We start from the raw sequence: 15,717 nt of genomic DNA on the forward strand, positions 1-15,717 counted from the left end.
TAAGGATGCTGGGGGTGGTTAGGGTACAATGTGGGGTTAGGGACATCGACCCTGATTTGGATGAAAACCCAGGGGTAACATTACAGTTAACCCTCTGTATCCAAGGTTCTGTATCCATGGATTAAATCCACCAGATTGTGTGGGACTGTAGTCTGTATTTATTGAAAAAAATCTGCATGTGAGTGGAACCCGCAGTTCAAACCTGTGTTCCTCAAGGGTCAACTGTATATGCAAACCCTTGAACCCTATCCCGACTTACTAAAGCAGACCCTGGAGATGGGACTCAGAAGTCTTTTAATTAGCTTTCCAGATGATTCTCATGCACATTAAGTTTTGCGAAATACTTCTCTAGACACTATGCTGAGGGCTTGGGGTATAAAAACCTGGGTAAGTAACTCTCCTTGTTTTAAAAAAATCTCAGCCTAGCAGGGAGACTGCTGAGCCAGTAAATACCATTAAATGTGTGGAGAGTACAAAAACAGAACGACAGACAAAGCAGCACCTAAAATGGAAGAATATATAGAGAAGGTTTCCTAGAAAAGGTCACATGAACTGAGTTTCATAAGGAGTTAGACATTGGAGGACAGTCACGGGTACAAAAGATGCAAAGGTAATGCAGGAGGAAGTTTGGCACCTGTGTAAAAGTACAAGTAATTCAGTCAATATGGCTTGAGTGTGGGGTGATTGAGGATTTTATTCTGGTTGCTTCTCACCTGTCAAAAGATAAAAATCATTAAAGCAAAAAAAATAAAATTACAGTTAGATCTATTAACTTCCCAGTAATGGACTCACTGATGGAGAAAAGTCAAAAGTTTTTAAGTGCTAGAAATGGGGAGTTTGTGGGATTTGTGCTAAATTAAGGATGGGAAACTGGTACTCTGGATATGGGACAGAATGAATATACTGGTTGGTACACAACTGGTTAAAATAAAACAAAAATCCTATTGTTCATTTCTTAGAAAAATGTCTTCAGTTAAGTCCAGTGAGAAGAGTCTGACTTCCCAGGGCCATTGAAGTTTATGGATTCTTACCACCTTCAGTATATTGTGCTAAATCACAAAAGTCAGTTGACATCTCCTAGGTAAGCTCTACTTTAAGTGAAAATTTTCCTTGGTAATCCCTTCTCTTCATCGTTCCTCATCTTGAGAAGCCAGCATGAGCACACAGAGGATCGCAAGTCATTGGAGTATCAGCTTTCCAACCACCATCTTAGGCTTTGGTGCCATTCTCACAGGATTCCATTCGGTTTATCCAAGTGGTTTCAGTCTCCTCTTGATGTAGTACACTTACACAGTAATTAAGGTTACGTTAACAATACACTTGACACACCCTTTGCACTTTCTCGGATTAATAACAGCCTTAGATCTACTGAACCGTCTCTAGGTGTAAGGCCTGAGAGGAGCTCTAAAAGCACCAATGAGTAGCTGTAAAGGTAAAAAAAAAAAAAAAAAATGCTGAAAACGGAGTTAGGGAGTTTCAAGAAAGGGTGAGTGGTCAACAGTGTAAAACACTATAGACAAGTATACACCAAGATGAGGACATGAAAATGTACACAGTCTTTGACTACAAGTGGTGGTAACCTCAGTAAGGGCAGTTTCCGAGGACTGGGGTTAAACAGAATTGAGGAAACAGGGACTGGAAGAATGCAGTACTCTTTCAAAGAAACTTGGTTTCTTTGGCTGCGACTCACATCAAGTGCTGCCAAGCCCAATATAGGTTTTCCATTTCTATTTGTAGAGCCAGAAATGTCATATAGATCATCTTGCTTATTATGTGCCAAGCACCACTTTACAAAACCATCATCTCATTCAGTCCTCTCACAGCAATCCTATTGATGAGAAAAGTGAAAAAGTTATGAGAAAAGTGGAGTTTCCAGGGGTTCAGTTCAGTTCAGTCGCGCAGTCGTGTCCGACTCTCTGCGACCCCATGAACTGCAGCACGCCAGGCCTCCCTGTCCATCACCAACTCCCGGAGTCCACCCAAGCCCATGTTCCAGGGGTTAACTTGCTCTAAATTCAACGATTTGACTCGAAAGCATTCCAGCATTGTGCACAATGCTTTGGTGCTCACTAAAGTACAGAAGAGGTAAAAGGCTAGGGAGTGTAGGTAATACTGGTCTCTTCTTAGGGATGAGATAAACTGTTCAGCTTCCAATATTAGCATTCTATCATTCATCATTCCTGCATCCCACATCCATCCCTCATTCCTCCACCGGCCCATTCTTGTTTTAAGAAGGCCCAGAGCAAACTACAAAGATTGAGACACACAAGCCGCCAAGGTAACACTCCACTGTTACCTACCGAGGTCTTCGCCCCTCTTCCCTCTGGAACGCATACAAACCTAGCCACTCCAGAGTTTACGGCGTAGATAAGGGTTTGGGGTAGTTTGGATCCTCCGGCTTCCGTAGGAGCCCTTTTGGCAGCCTCTGGCTCCCCCCCCTAGCAACGCTTTAGCTTGTTAGCAACCTGCCAGCCTGAAAGCGGCAACTTGTGCGGGTGGGCTGCAGGGGCGGGATGCGAGTGGCGTCGCGGCAGCCGAGGCCACGGCCGGACCCCCGGGACCTTTCGCGACTCTAGCGGCTTTCACTTTTCGGTAGCGGAGCCTCTTTCGGTCTCGCGGCTTCGGGCACACTGTAGGAAGGAAGGAGACGCACCCATCCCTCGCTCCGCAGCCACGGCCATGTCCGCAGCGGAGGCCGCGGAGACAGCCGAGGCCTGGGAGCCCAGCGGCAAGATCAAGGTCAGCAGCCCTCGCCAAATCCCGGTAGTCGGAGTGGTGACGGAGGATGAGGAAGTGCAGGTATGGCCAGGTGTCTGTGCTTTCGAGGGTGTCAAGGAGTGGGCGGGGGTTGAAATCTGGGGGCGGGGACGATGCCTGGGGGCAACGAGAACCGAAGTGGGGGCCCGAGTGGAAACCAGGGCAGCCCACGGGACGGAGATTCCAAGCGCAAAGCTGATCCTTCTAACTGCGCTGCCTGCGAGGGGCGTTGGTTGTCGTCAATCAACCTGTCTGGGGACTTGTGTCTCGAGGTCCTCCTGGGTCCTCCCGGAGCGTCCCAGTAAACTGAGTAGCCGAGGTTTGGAGACTTGGCTTCGAAAAGTGTGAGGCCACGAAAGGCCTGAGAGGGAGGGAAACATTCTTAGCGAAAATTTGATTTGCATTGGGCTTTTATATGTAGAACCCTGTTATCGTGTGCTGTCCTTGACACAGGGGTAAATCCTCACGTGTTTGAATTTGCTGCTACCAAAACCTGCATCTGGAGGGGAGGAAAATACTATTAAAATTAGAAATTAAACAACATTTTTATATGAAATTGGAATCTGGTTTGGGAGGGTGTTGGAGAGAATTGGATTTGAATAGAATTGATTTTATTGTGCTCGTATTTTTTGGTTTTTAGTTACTTTTTGTCATACAAAACTAATTCTAATTTCTGTTGAGAAATTTCACTTCAGAACCCTGTGGATCTGTAGCGGGGGTCTTTAGAAACTCCAAGGTGTTTGTTTCATACTAAAGTTCCATTGCTCCTCCCCAGAGAGCCATGATCAAGCCCTATATTAATGTGAATTCTACAGAGGAATCCTGCCCTACCTCCTCACACTGATGATGTGAGGCCACTCTGGGAATTCCTGTTGAGGCCTCACGAGGTTTAGGCTGCATCAGGAACCCTGTCTCCTGCGTACACATTCTGGAGCCTTGGAGAGTTCCTTAGGAGCAGTTGGTTGACTGGGGACCTCTCCTGTGGTGGAAATAGGGTTGCACCCTCTGAAGATGGACAGACATTTAACTCATGGAGCAGCAACACTTTTGCATGAAGAGGAGCAGGTGTTGAGGGAATTTACCTAATCGATTTTGTGGAAGTGGTGCAGTCCAGGCAGGGAGAAGAATTTCGAGGAGCAACAGATGTCCCTTCACTCCCAAGGCTGCAAGGGGGCTCAACACTACCACTGTTCTCCCAGGCAGCCGGCAAAACTGAGAAGTAGGTGAATTTGGCATCTGATGGCTCTCATTCCTCCTCTACTTGGTATTACAAAAGAGGGTGGGGTGCAAAGATATAGGAGGCAGGCAACCATGGGTTAAAAAGGAGAAAAAGGGGGAAATACTTTTAACAGACTATTGCCAATATAGTCCACAACATATCAAGTAATACAGAACAAGCATACCTGTGTATATAAGTGTATATTTTCTCCCTTCCCTTTCCCTTTCTTTCATTACTACCTCTTCTTACAGAGCCTAGGATTCTCCTCCAGGTAGAAATCAGTTTGTATTGATTAAAGTCCCTACCCTGTTAATAACTGCTTCAAAAAGGCAGTTTCTACAAAAAGAAATGAAATTGAATAAAGACATTAGAGCTGAGAGAAATGGTCACTAAGCTTTCTTGGGTTTTGTTTGTGGTTACTCTTACAGATGAGGGCCCTACAGCCATGAGAAGTTACCAAGAGTTACTTAGTTTCTTTACTGGGAGAGAAGTCTAGTGCTTTTTTGCCATTAAACATGATAACCTTTTTAGACTTCTACCTTGGAACTCTAAATGTTTCCACTCTTTTCAAATCATTCCATATTTGCAACCTCCTCCTCTTCCTACAGTGACAGAACAGTATATCCTAGTTGCCGAAAGTGAGACGGTGGAATTTATCTCAGTTCATTAAGCCAGCTTCATCATATACTTGAGAAATCACAAATTGTTCACCTATTGTCTAGTTCCCATTTATTTTAACATTGTTTCTTTCATTATACTCAGAAGCCCTTTGGAACAAGTGATTATTCAAGATTTAACATGCATTTGGAGCACCTGGGGGAACTTATTAAACCATTGTTTCTGGTTCTGTAGATCTCCGGTGGATCCCTGGATTCTACTTTTCTAACAAGTTTTCAGGTGCCTGAAAACTTGTGCTAGTTGAAGGATCCCATTTCCCACTCAGCAATACTTTGAGTATTACAGCTGCAGTATGGTATGAACAGTGTGACAATTTCACAACAGCTAACTCCTGGAAAGCAACAGGAGATGATTTCATGTGGGTTGGATTACAAATCAAAGTAAACAGTAACAACAGCAAAAATTCCAATCCTCCCCCTGCCAGGTCAGAAGATTTGGTACCAAATGGGGCTTTAAAAGAACTACTTGCTCTCCTTTCCTGCCACCAGAGTCCCTCAGTCAATCCTGGATTAATGTCACATCCTTTGAATCACACCTCTTTCTCTCTTCCCTTCTGTTCTCCATAAACACCACTTTACCATCCTTCTTCCTCCCTCTGAGTACCACCTGTTCTTTCTTTCAGGCTTCCACAGTAGCTCCTTATTGCTTCCCTCATCTAATATCATTACACTGACCAGATCACTCAACTCTCTAGGTCTGTTCCCTTTTTTATAAAGTGAGCCTGTATAGATGAGTGTTCCCCAAACTTGGGTGATCATCACAATCATCTGAGGAGCTTTTAAAAAAATGTACATAGCTGGGTACTGTAGATTTTCTCAATCATAATCCCCAGTGTGGAGCCTGGGACTCTTAAAAAACCTCCCTCAAATGACTTTTAGCCTCGAAACCTCTGAACTAGATGTATGTAAGGTCTTTGCCGTCCTCAGTGTGTCAGGTCTACTTCTCTATCCTGTTTGCAGGGTTTCCTGATGCACAACCTGAACTTTATCTCTACCGTACATTCTGCTTAGTGCCACCTCTGTGAGGGCAGAAACCTTCTCTGTTGTTTATTGTGTAGTGTCCCCTATTATCCCCCAGTAGCAACCAGCACACCTGGTACACAGGAGGGGATATTAACTATATGTGAACTGAATGCCCTTCCCTGTTTTTGGAATTTAAATCTTACCCTACCTTCAGGTCCTACCTCTCCACCATAAAATATCCCCAATAGGAAGCACTTCCCATTCATTTTCACGCTTACAGACCTTCTTCTCATAAATGGGTATAGTCCCCAGCCTGAATCACACAGTTTCTTACCTAATGATCTCTTGTTTTATATTTGTTACTATTTCATTTGTCTTGTTTTGTCTCTCCCATTAGCATATGGGCTCCTTAAGTATAGGACATATATCTTAATACTTACATGTCCTTCCCCACTCAACTCTAAATTCAGAGTATATATTTAAATCTTAAGTAGCTTACAAAATCTCCTGTGTTCCAGCCACACTGGCTCCCTGGCTTCTCCTCAGTCATGCCAGGTGTACCCTACCTAAGGGTCTTTGCAATTGCTATGCCCATTGCCTGGAAGTTTTCCCCTTGATATCCATGACTTGTTACCTTACCTTCTTCACGACTATAGTGAAATGTTACCCACTCTCCTCTTTTGCCGACAATTGCTTGAGCATCTTAGCACCATTTACTCCCATTTCTCCAGAGCATTATCACCTTGCAGTACACTGTATAACTTATTGTCTCCCCCAAACCATATCACTTCCTAATGGAAGCATAGATTTTGTGTGTTTTATTCAATACCATGTCTTTAGCACTTAGAACAATATCTAACACAGCAGAGGCACACAGTAATATTTGTAGATTAAACACATTATTGTAAACAGTTGACTTGAATGGGTATCATGGCTGAGCTTCCTTGCTCAAATTTGTTTTCCTTCTGAGAGCCTCTGAGAACTTACACAATTTGTTGGTTGATGTCATATCCTGCCACTATCTATAATTCTGCCATGTACTATGTACTTAAAGTGGCCTATCGCTGTTGTGGAGTAATTGCTATAAGTAATCTCTGGGTCAACTGAGGTGTCAGGCAGAGAAATAAGGTGCAAAGAACCACTGTTTCTGCATCAAACAGCCCTGCTAGCCCATACAGTCACTATGTGACCTAAATAAGTTAGATCTCAGTTTCAACAACAGGGATAATGATGCTACCTTCATATTGTAGATTTGAGATATGTTAATTAAAATATAAAGTACCAGACACATAAATGGACCATAATAAATGTTAGTTCTTTCCCTATAACTAGGTATCAAATGAGCAGTATTTTTCCCCTTTGATGTTCATTAGTAAAGTGGGAAAATAAGTTCATCCTATGACTTGAAGTAAGTGGAGGTATAATTTTCTTCAAAGCAGTTAATTAAATGAGCTTTTGATCTTAAAAGATTTTGTTAAATGTTTTTATAATTTCTCCATAAAATCTTATGATGATAATAACAGCAGTTATTTTTATATTTATATTTGTACATTCTCTTTTGCTTCTACATGCTGCTTGTGTGGTCTCATTTACCTAATCTCTCCCAATTATTACTTTAAGCCTGTGATTTAGAAATCTCTGCGCCAAATTTAACTCATCTCCAGCCTCGACACAAGCCTCTTCCTCCAGCATCCCTGTTTCAACAAATGGTGCTACCATTTATGTCATTCCTCAAGCCAGTCAGTCATCCTTACCTTTTCCTTCTCTTTCCTGCCAAAGCAAATCACTTATTAGGACCTGCTGATTCTGCCTCCTTGATGCTTTTCATTCTACTCATTGTTGTGTATCCTGGTGGCCACTGCTTTAGTCAATGCCTGAAGTCACAGACTAGTCTCCCACCTCCAGTCTAGATCTTTCCAGATCAGTCTGTACTCAGCAGACAGAATTATCTCTTTATTGTTACATTCGTCTGGTTAAAACCTGTGGAAATCAACAAAGATCACCCTAATGAGAATGAACACCAACTGTTTATGCAGAGCTTGCTGTAGAAAGAGAGTCAGCCAGCATTACTTACATTTGGCAGAGACTCCAAGGGAAGCTTCACTGTGAATAAAAGGGAGGCTTCTGCTTTGCTCTTGTTGACTGCATGATTGATTTGGGAAGCATACTTGGCTTTTTCTGGTTGGCCCTGAGTGACAGATAGGGTCAAAAAATAGGGAATGTGATGATCATTGACCAAATACTGACTTTTCTGAGCCAACAGCTGCAGAGGTTGTGGTTTGACTCTCTAGGTTGCTTGCTGCAGAGGTTGGAGGACAGAGTTCTGTTACCAAGTAAAATCTGGCCATTGCCTGTTTTAATATCCAGTCTCTCAAACCATTCAATATCTTCTGATGAGCCTTATCATAGTATATACAAGGCCACCTGTAAAATGGAGTTAATATATCTACCTCACAGAATTCAGTTAGTAAATTAAAGAGCTTACAACTGTACCATCGTTATTATCATTATGATTAGTATTCATGATTTGACCTCTGCTTACCTTATCAGCAGCATCTGTAGCTTCTATCCCTTGCACTATCCTCTCCTACCATATGACTCACCAATCCTCTAAATGCCATGTTTTTCTTGTCTCCAGGCCTTAACACATGCTACTCCCTTTGCTCCATCTCTCAAACCTTTAGTTTATCTCACAAATCCTATTCAATCTCACTCTGCCTGCAGATTGCTGCTTTCAGAAGCTGTCCCAGATTCCCATCCCTCCTCCCCATGCCATTCTGTCCCTCTCTGTATAGTTCCGGAACACACCTCTCAGCATTCCTGAGCCATTTTGTAGCATGTTATCTATATTACCTATATCTCATGCCAGATTGATAGATGCTTGAAGTCAGGGCAAATGTGTTCCCCACACCTACCATTTCTGAAATGTAGAAGCTACTTATAAATATTCATAAAAGGAAGAAAAGGCTAAGGGAAGGAGGGAGAAATATTAAAAATATAACATTTGCCATGCAAATAAAACACCGAGTAACATGAAGTGATAAGATAAATTTAAGATAATATAAGATAAATCCATGCCTTAATCTTTACCACTCTTCTTTCTTTCTCTCTTTCTTAGTCATTTGGGGGAAAAATTCTGATAATAATACAGATTTTAAAAAGAAAATTCTTCACTGATATTTCATTTCAATATCTTTTCCAACCCACAAAACCGATATTGCAGAAAATCAGAAAATAAAAATTCACTGTACATTTTTATTTCTCTGAGAATGTAGGGAGAAAAAAGGACAACTGAGGTGGTGCAGATGGCACTGTTAAAACCTCAAATCTTAAAAGGCAAAACTCTATTTATCAAAAAATTTTTAACAGTAAATTTAATAATTTAAGCAATTTAATAGTAAGATGTAACACTGTTAATTATAATCATAATACCTAGGATAAATAAGTATATAGTAAATCCTTTTTGATAATTTTTAAAGTAAAAATTATATTGAGTAAGCTCAGGGACTTATTCTGCAGACAAAGTTAGAACACTTAACTGAAAATTGTATTTGAATGACATTTCTGAAGATCAGAACATATTAGTTTGTAATTGTGAAAGGAAAGGAAATTCTAGACCTAAGAGGCAATGAAACAATGACTATGTAGAAATATGGAAATGTATGTATTATAGACTTAAAAATCAGAATATAAAATGGTGTTAACAGTAAGTGAAATTATGTTAAGTATTTATATGTGGAAACAAAAACAAAATATAAATAAATATATGAAATAGAAAATAATATATAAAAATAACAAGATGTATTTTGATGATAAGAATGGAGGCGACACATGAACTGTGTCTCAAAGGACCTGTGAGGGTTAACCAAGGAGACAGATAGGATCGTAACAACAATGAAAACAGAGGAGGGGTGAAGGGCATTAGTGGAGTCATTGAAAGATTTAGATGTGTAGTGTTCAGATTTGAGTTTTATTGTTCTGACCAGAGGGTAGAGGACAGTGTTGAAGGGTGCAAGACTAGAGGTAGGGAGAACAAATAACAGGAAACCTTCACAACTGAGTGAGAAATAAGAGCTGAATAAATAATTAAGATGGAGTGGGCCATCTACCATAAAACTCTTAGAGGAAAACATAGGCAGAACACTCTTTAACATATGTCACAACAAGATCTTTTTTGATCCACTACCTAGAGTAATGAAAATAAAAATAAACAAATGGGACCTAATTAAACTTAAAAGCTTTTGCACAGCAAAAGAAGCCATAAACAAAACAAAAAGACAACCCTTAGAATGGGAGAAAATATTTGCAAACAAAGCAATTGACAAGGAATTAATCTCCAAAATATACAAATAGCTCATGCAGCTCAATATCAAAAAACAACCCAATCAAAAAATGGGTGGAAGATCTAAATAGACATTTCCCAAAGATGGCCAAAAAAACACATGAAAAGATTCTCAACATCAGTAATTATTAGAGAAATGCAAATCAAAAACTACAATGAAGTATCATCTCACACCAGTCAGAATGGCCATCATTAAAAAATCGATAAACAATAAATGCTGGAGGAAAGAGACCCTCTTACACTATTGGTGGAAATGTCAATTGGTACAGCCACTATGGAGAACAGTATGGAGGTTCCCTAAAAAACTAAAAATAGAGCTACCATATGAGCCAGAAATCCCACTCCTAGGCATATATCCTGAGAAACCCATAATTTGAAAGGATGCAGCACCCCGATGTTTATGGCAGCACTCTTTACAACAGCGAGGACACGGAAGCAATCTAAATATCCATAGACAGATGAATGGATAAAGAAAATGTGGTACATATATACAATAGACTATTACTCAGCCATAAAAGGAACAAAACAATGCCATCATTGTAAAGCAACTCTATTCCAATAAAAAATTTTTAAAAAATGATGGAGTGGGCTCAATAAATCTTTAAGATATAAAATCTGTAGGACTTGGCAGTTCTTGTTTTCTAATATGGGTGATATAAGACTGCTGGGAGAAGGGATACCTGGTTCATGAAGGTGCTCTCCTTCCTGTAGTTTAGAAGCTAGTCTCAGGTATATCTGCATAGGCAAACTCAGTGTATACAATGTGTATGCATGAGATGTATAATATGTATGAAATCATTTTATTTTCCAAGGCATGGAAGTGCTATTATTCCAGATGCTCTCTTGGGCCTTTTGGAACTATTGAAATTTAAAGACATTGAGACTGTAAGATAATACCAGAATTCAAAAGGGTTTTTTTTAACTCCAAAATTTATTTACTTCTATAAGTCTCACCTGCTTTTCATTCTCCCCTCACTCTCTTTTCATCATAAGGTATTTTTAAGTTGCTAAGAGATAATACCATATAAAAATAATGTGTTTGATGTGATTTCTTGATTCTGATGATATAGAATACTGTGAATTGTGTGTTTTTAGGGTGCCTTCAAGTCTATGGACCTAAATCGTGTCATCAAACTCTTTGAAGAGACTGGTAAAGTAAGCTTTGAGAGAAAATTTCTCCATTTCACTTAGAAACTGTGATTTCCCTGAAAGTAATATGTACTCCCCTAAATGTAAGTCCCATTTGTCCTTTTGTTAACAACATTTCAAACAGTATATGGCTTCTGTTGAAGAACTGTTTAAATTTAGTGTGAATATATTTAACCTGGTAGGTACATATATACAAATATAATATATACATATATTATATGAGTGAATATAAACAGAAATCATAAGAGTAGATTTGACTCATCTAGCCTTTGTTCATGCTTATTACCAAGTAGGATGTGGGTGCAAGGGTAGGAAACATGTATCATGATATAGTACTTAAAAATTTTCTGATATGAAATTAGGATATGTACATACTCATACACAGTCGTAAGTAATTTATTTTGAGAGAACTCTCATACAGAATGCAATGGAAATAAAGATACAAGACTCAAAACTGAGAGTTTAGGCTTTGGCAGAAAGGATAATAAATGCATATGCATACACGTTTATAGGATACTCTGCTGATGTTACTCAAGAACTGACTGAATGCCTAAAAAGTCAGTATACACTAAAAAATTACTACAGGATGAAGATTGCATGCTTTCAGTATGTGGGAAGTGGGCTGACCATGGTATCAAAACAATGTCCTGTGATTAACAGGTGCCAAAATTTAGTCATTGTCTTAACATTTTTTAGTCTCTACACTTTTACATAGAAGAAAAAACACAATAAAGATAATGATTTTATAAGAATAATTTCTTTTGTTGGCTCTGATTGTTGTGAAAGTTATTTTTAATTGTGAATATATCTACAGTTTTTAAAAAAGGAAACCCAACTACATAGAGCTCCTAATAGCTTGTTAATTAAGGGTAGCCAAAATATGTGTGTGTTTGTGTATATGTTTTGTTTAAATTGACTGAAGATGTTTAGTTTGAACCATTACATTGGGCATATTTTAGGTTAAAAATACAGTTTCTGGAGTCAGATTGTCAGATATGACTACATACATCACTGTTTATTAGCTGTTTGATTTGGGATGATAAGTGTTTCAGCTGAGTTTCCTGTTCCGAAAAAGAAAGGTAATAAAAATACCCTCCTAATAAGGTTATTTTGAAGATTAATAAAATGATATCTATATATATTGCCTAAATGGTACTTGGCATAGAAAAATGCTCAACATACTTCAAGTATTATTAATATTTCTGGAAACAGTTACTGCTTCTATATTAATCTAGTTTTGATTTGCAATTTCCTATTCGAATATAAATTGTAGTTTATTTTTACCTTCACTATTTTAGGAAACATTTTATAATGCTTACATTATAATATAGTAGTTTAAGAATTACTTGATAATGTGTCTACTTTCTTCTTACATTAAGGGAAAATTTAAAAAATCGCAACAGAATAACACAAAAGAACTAAAATAGATAATTTGTTTTAGGATGATTTGGAAGAAAGACAACTTAAATCTGTCAAGAAAGTGGTGCAGTGTTATCAAAATGGATTTGTATCCTTTACTTATATGTGTATGTTTGTTTCCTTTATCCTAAAATGGGAGAATTTTTATTAGGAAACATATTAGTTTCCCATTGCTGCTATAAAAAAATTACCACAGACTCAGTGCCTTAAAACCACATAAATTTTTTGTTTTATAGTCTGGAAGTCTCACTGGGCTCAAGGAGAGGTGTTGGCAGGGCTGGCTCCTTCTGAAGGCTCTAGGGGAGACGTCATTCCTTGCCTTTGCCAGCTTCTAGAGGCAGCCAGCATTCCTTGGCTTCCTGGGCCCTTCCCAAGAGGGAGCGAAGGAGCACCCTCTCACCTCTACTTTTGTCATCACTTCTCCTTCTCTGACCCTCTCCTGCCTCTCCTTTCCTTATAAGGACCCTGTGATTGTATTTGGCGAACCTGGATAATCGTGGATAACTTTCCCATCCCAAGGCTTTTAATCACATCAGAAAATTCCCTTTGCCATATAGTAAGAAAGGTAACATTCACAAGTTCTAGGGGTTAGGATGTAGATATCATTGAACAGGCCATTATTCTGTTTACCACAGAAAATATCTAACATTTTATGTCTTTTAAAAAAATTATATTTTTACCAAAGAATATAAAGCAGAAGAAACAGTATAATGCAATATTAACTGTGTAGTGTCAGTTTCTATAGACTTAGAGAGACAGTGGATGTAGTTAGGAGGGCCAAGTCAAAGTCTTGTTTCTACCAATTTACTTGAGTATTTGCACTATTGATAAACTTTTTAATTTTTTCACCCTTATGAAATAGGGATAACAGCTCCTCATGAGGTCACAAGGAAGACTAGATGAGATAACACACCAGCATTGCTTGATAATCTACAAAGCATTCTAAAAATATGTTATTCCCAATGAATATACCACCATGATTAGAATATGTAGAGAGCAGTGTGTTTCAAAACTATGTGTGATTAAGAACCAGTTTGCTGCCGGGGGTTGTTTTCTTTTTTAACCTTTGCATATACATGCTATTGTAAAATGCAGTAGAATTGTCACAGGAAACTCACTTTCTGTAGTTATTTTTCCATAGACTGGTAACATACAGTTCCAGAACTGGCATGGTCCACAACCACAGTTACAGTAGGATTGATCTAAATAAACTTTAACAGTTGTCCAACCAGGTTTAAAGAAGATACTAGTCTCTAATTTAGCTTGTTTAGTATTTCAAAACATCCATTTAGGGAAATATGCCTTACAATTTTGTCTAACTCTTTTCTTACCTTATTTTAGCCTTGTTTTATATGGATTTCTTTGATCAGTCAGTTACTAAGAGCTTGTGGATATCAAGCATAGTTTACTGGTAGCCAAGAAAGTCTACTAGCAAGTGATTTCTTTTCCTGTCTTAACCTGATAACTCAACATCTCCATTGTTTTTTCTTCTTCAGGCTAGAGAGTTGGTGGCAAATGGCTCTGTTTCTGAATGTCTTTAGTAGTCTGACTTTAGACTTCATAAAACATAAAGCAAAGACAGGTTAGAGAGGTATCTTAGTCATTTCCCTAGGAAGTTAATGGAAGTTTGTATTTCTAATACATCCAGCTCTCCTGTCTTTTTCAGAGAAGCTCCTAGAAAGAGACTAGAAGTGATCAGATTCAGTCAAGAAGTGCAAGTCACAGTTACCATGTACTCTTAACTATTAAAAAAAAAATATGAAATTTGTTTATGTACCAATTGGATTTTTTAAATAGATAAAATAAAAGTTGCTTTTACCTGAAGATCTGGAGAGGGTACATTTTGCTTTCAAAAACTAGTCTTAAAATTTCAACCAATATAAACCTTAAAAACAAGAAAAGGCAACTGAGTAATGTTAATAAAATAATGCAGGAAAGTAAGGTAGGTTTGGGTTGCTTATTCTTGAGCAATGTATGTTTTGTATTTGGGTGGAGATGAAGGATATAATTGAGCCATTAAGTAATTTTTTTTCAAAGTGTTATTACTCATTGCCAATAATAAGTTATTGCTCAATTGAGTATGTGATGTAGTAGTTGGTAATCAGGTTCTAAAGATGTGGTGAGAAGAGAAAACATATTTTGAATAAGAGGTTACTGAGACAAAAATTAAATAATATTCCTTAAAAAAAATATGGTTCTGTTTTTCTCTTTAGACTGCAAAATTAGTGTAATTAAAATAGGGTCAACTGTGTTTAACAAAATAAATGGCATTCTGTAGACTTTCTTAATAGAAATACTGTAAAGAATATGTTAATAAAAATCTTATTTCTTAACGAAAAATATTAAAGCCCCTAAGGGATTTAGCACAGATATTTAAAATTCTGAATCTGTGTGCAGAAAAAACTAAAACACAGCCTCATTTTATAGAACCTGCATATAATATCATAAAATTATGTGGGTAAGTTTTTAAACTTTACTTTATATTAGCATGCATGCAGTATTTTATGTTTTGTCTTACAAAGACATTATGCATTATGGTATAGCAAAGCAATATGGAACTCAGGAAGCTTCACTTATCACTTGATTCCAGCAGCTGATATCTCAAAGGTAGTCCATTTTACTGTAGTCTGAGATTGCTGGCCACAAGAACTTAAACTGTAAGTATAATAAAATGTTTTCTCATAATAAGTTACCTCAAGTGAATGAAAAATGTGAGATGTAAATAAGAAGTTATAGTATTTTTAGAGAATCCTTGAGAAAATTTATGGATAGTACTAATTTCTGTCTAGTTTTTTTCTATCTCTTTAAAAAATTTGACTCTCAAAGATATGAGAGTCAAAATGTTTTATTTGATCTTCCAAATTTGAATAAAAAATGATTTATCACCAAATTATTTGGGGGATTTTTTTCAAAATGTAAATTAGAGATCAGAATTATAAAATTTATATATTCCATCCTCTGTACTATTGTTTCAGCAGCCATTTGGGGGAACAGCCATATAGTTGCTAATTAAGATGTATATTAAAATACATATTCCCAGTTTTCAATATAATATGGTGGAGGAAATTTCTTTAAAAAGAAATTTTTTGATAATTGAAACTTCTAAACCTTTCTACCAATTTAACTTTAAAAAGTGAGTTTCTTTTAATTATAAATAATAGTATTTATACATAGTAAGTATACCTCTCACT

The 15,717-nt window shown here is 37.9% G+C and overlaps 1 protein-coding gene and 1 long non-coding RNA gene across 8 annotated transcripts in view; one reads left to right on the top strand and one right to left on the bottom strand.

The window, feature by feature from the left end:
- Window positions 1-676: 676 nt before the first annotated feature.
- The window catches only part of LOC145523538 (uncharacterized), a 48,632-nt gene continuing 33,591 nt past the window's right edge, over window positions 677-15,717 (bottom strand). Inside the window, exons 3-8 of the long non-coding RNA XR_014066689.1 lie at window positions 7,691-7,804; window positions 7,371-7,596; window positions 3,840-4,014; window positions 3,589-3,736; window positions 1,691-3,256; window positions 677-1,424 (exon numbers count right to left, since the gene is read on the bottom strand). This is a non-coding gene — a long non-coding RNA (uncharacterized LOC145523538). The remainder of the gene's footprint in view (window positions 1,425-1,690; window positions 3,257-3,588; window positions 3,737-3,839; window positions 4,015-7,370; window positions 7,597-7,690; window positions 7,805-15,717) is intronic.
- Window positions 2,447-15,717, top strand: part of CFAP69 (cilia and flagella associated protein 69) — a 51,981-nt gene continuing 38,710 nt past the window's right edge. For 4 of the 7 annotated variants that reach the window (XM_081534003.1, XM_081533999.1, XM_081534001.1 and 1 more), the window contains exons 1-4: window positions 2,447-2,799; window positions 11,054-11,113; window positions 12,549-12,614; window positions 14,875-14,984. Coding sequence is in view for 3 of the 7 variants with exons in the window: in XM_081533999.1 (XP_081390125.1) it covers window positions 2,680-2,799; window positions 11,054-11,113; window positions 12,549-12,614; window positions 14,875-14,984 (356 nt within the window). In the remaining 4 variants the exon portion in view is untranslated. Of the gene's footprint in view, window positions 2,800-11,053; window positions 11,114-12,486; window positions 12,615-14,874; window positions 14,985-15,717 lie in introns of all 7 variants that reach the window. The other 3 variants (XM_081534004.1, XM_081534002.1, XM_081534005.1) reach the window with 2 other exon arrangements.

Source organism: Giraffa tippelskirchi, chromosome 10 (assembly GCF_054371585.1).
Source record: "Giraffa tippelskirchi isolate mGirTip1 chromosome 10, T2T-mGirTip1v1.2.pri, whole genome shotgun sequence".
Lineage (NCBI taxonomy): Eukaryota > Metazoa > Chordata > Mammalia > Artiodactyla > Giraffidae > Giraffa > Giraffa tippelskirchi.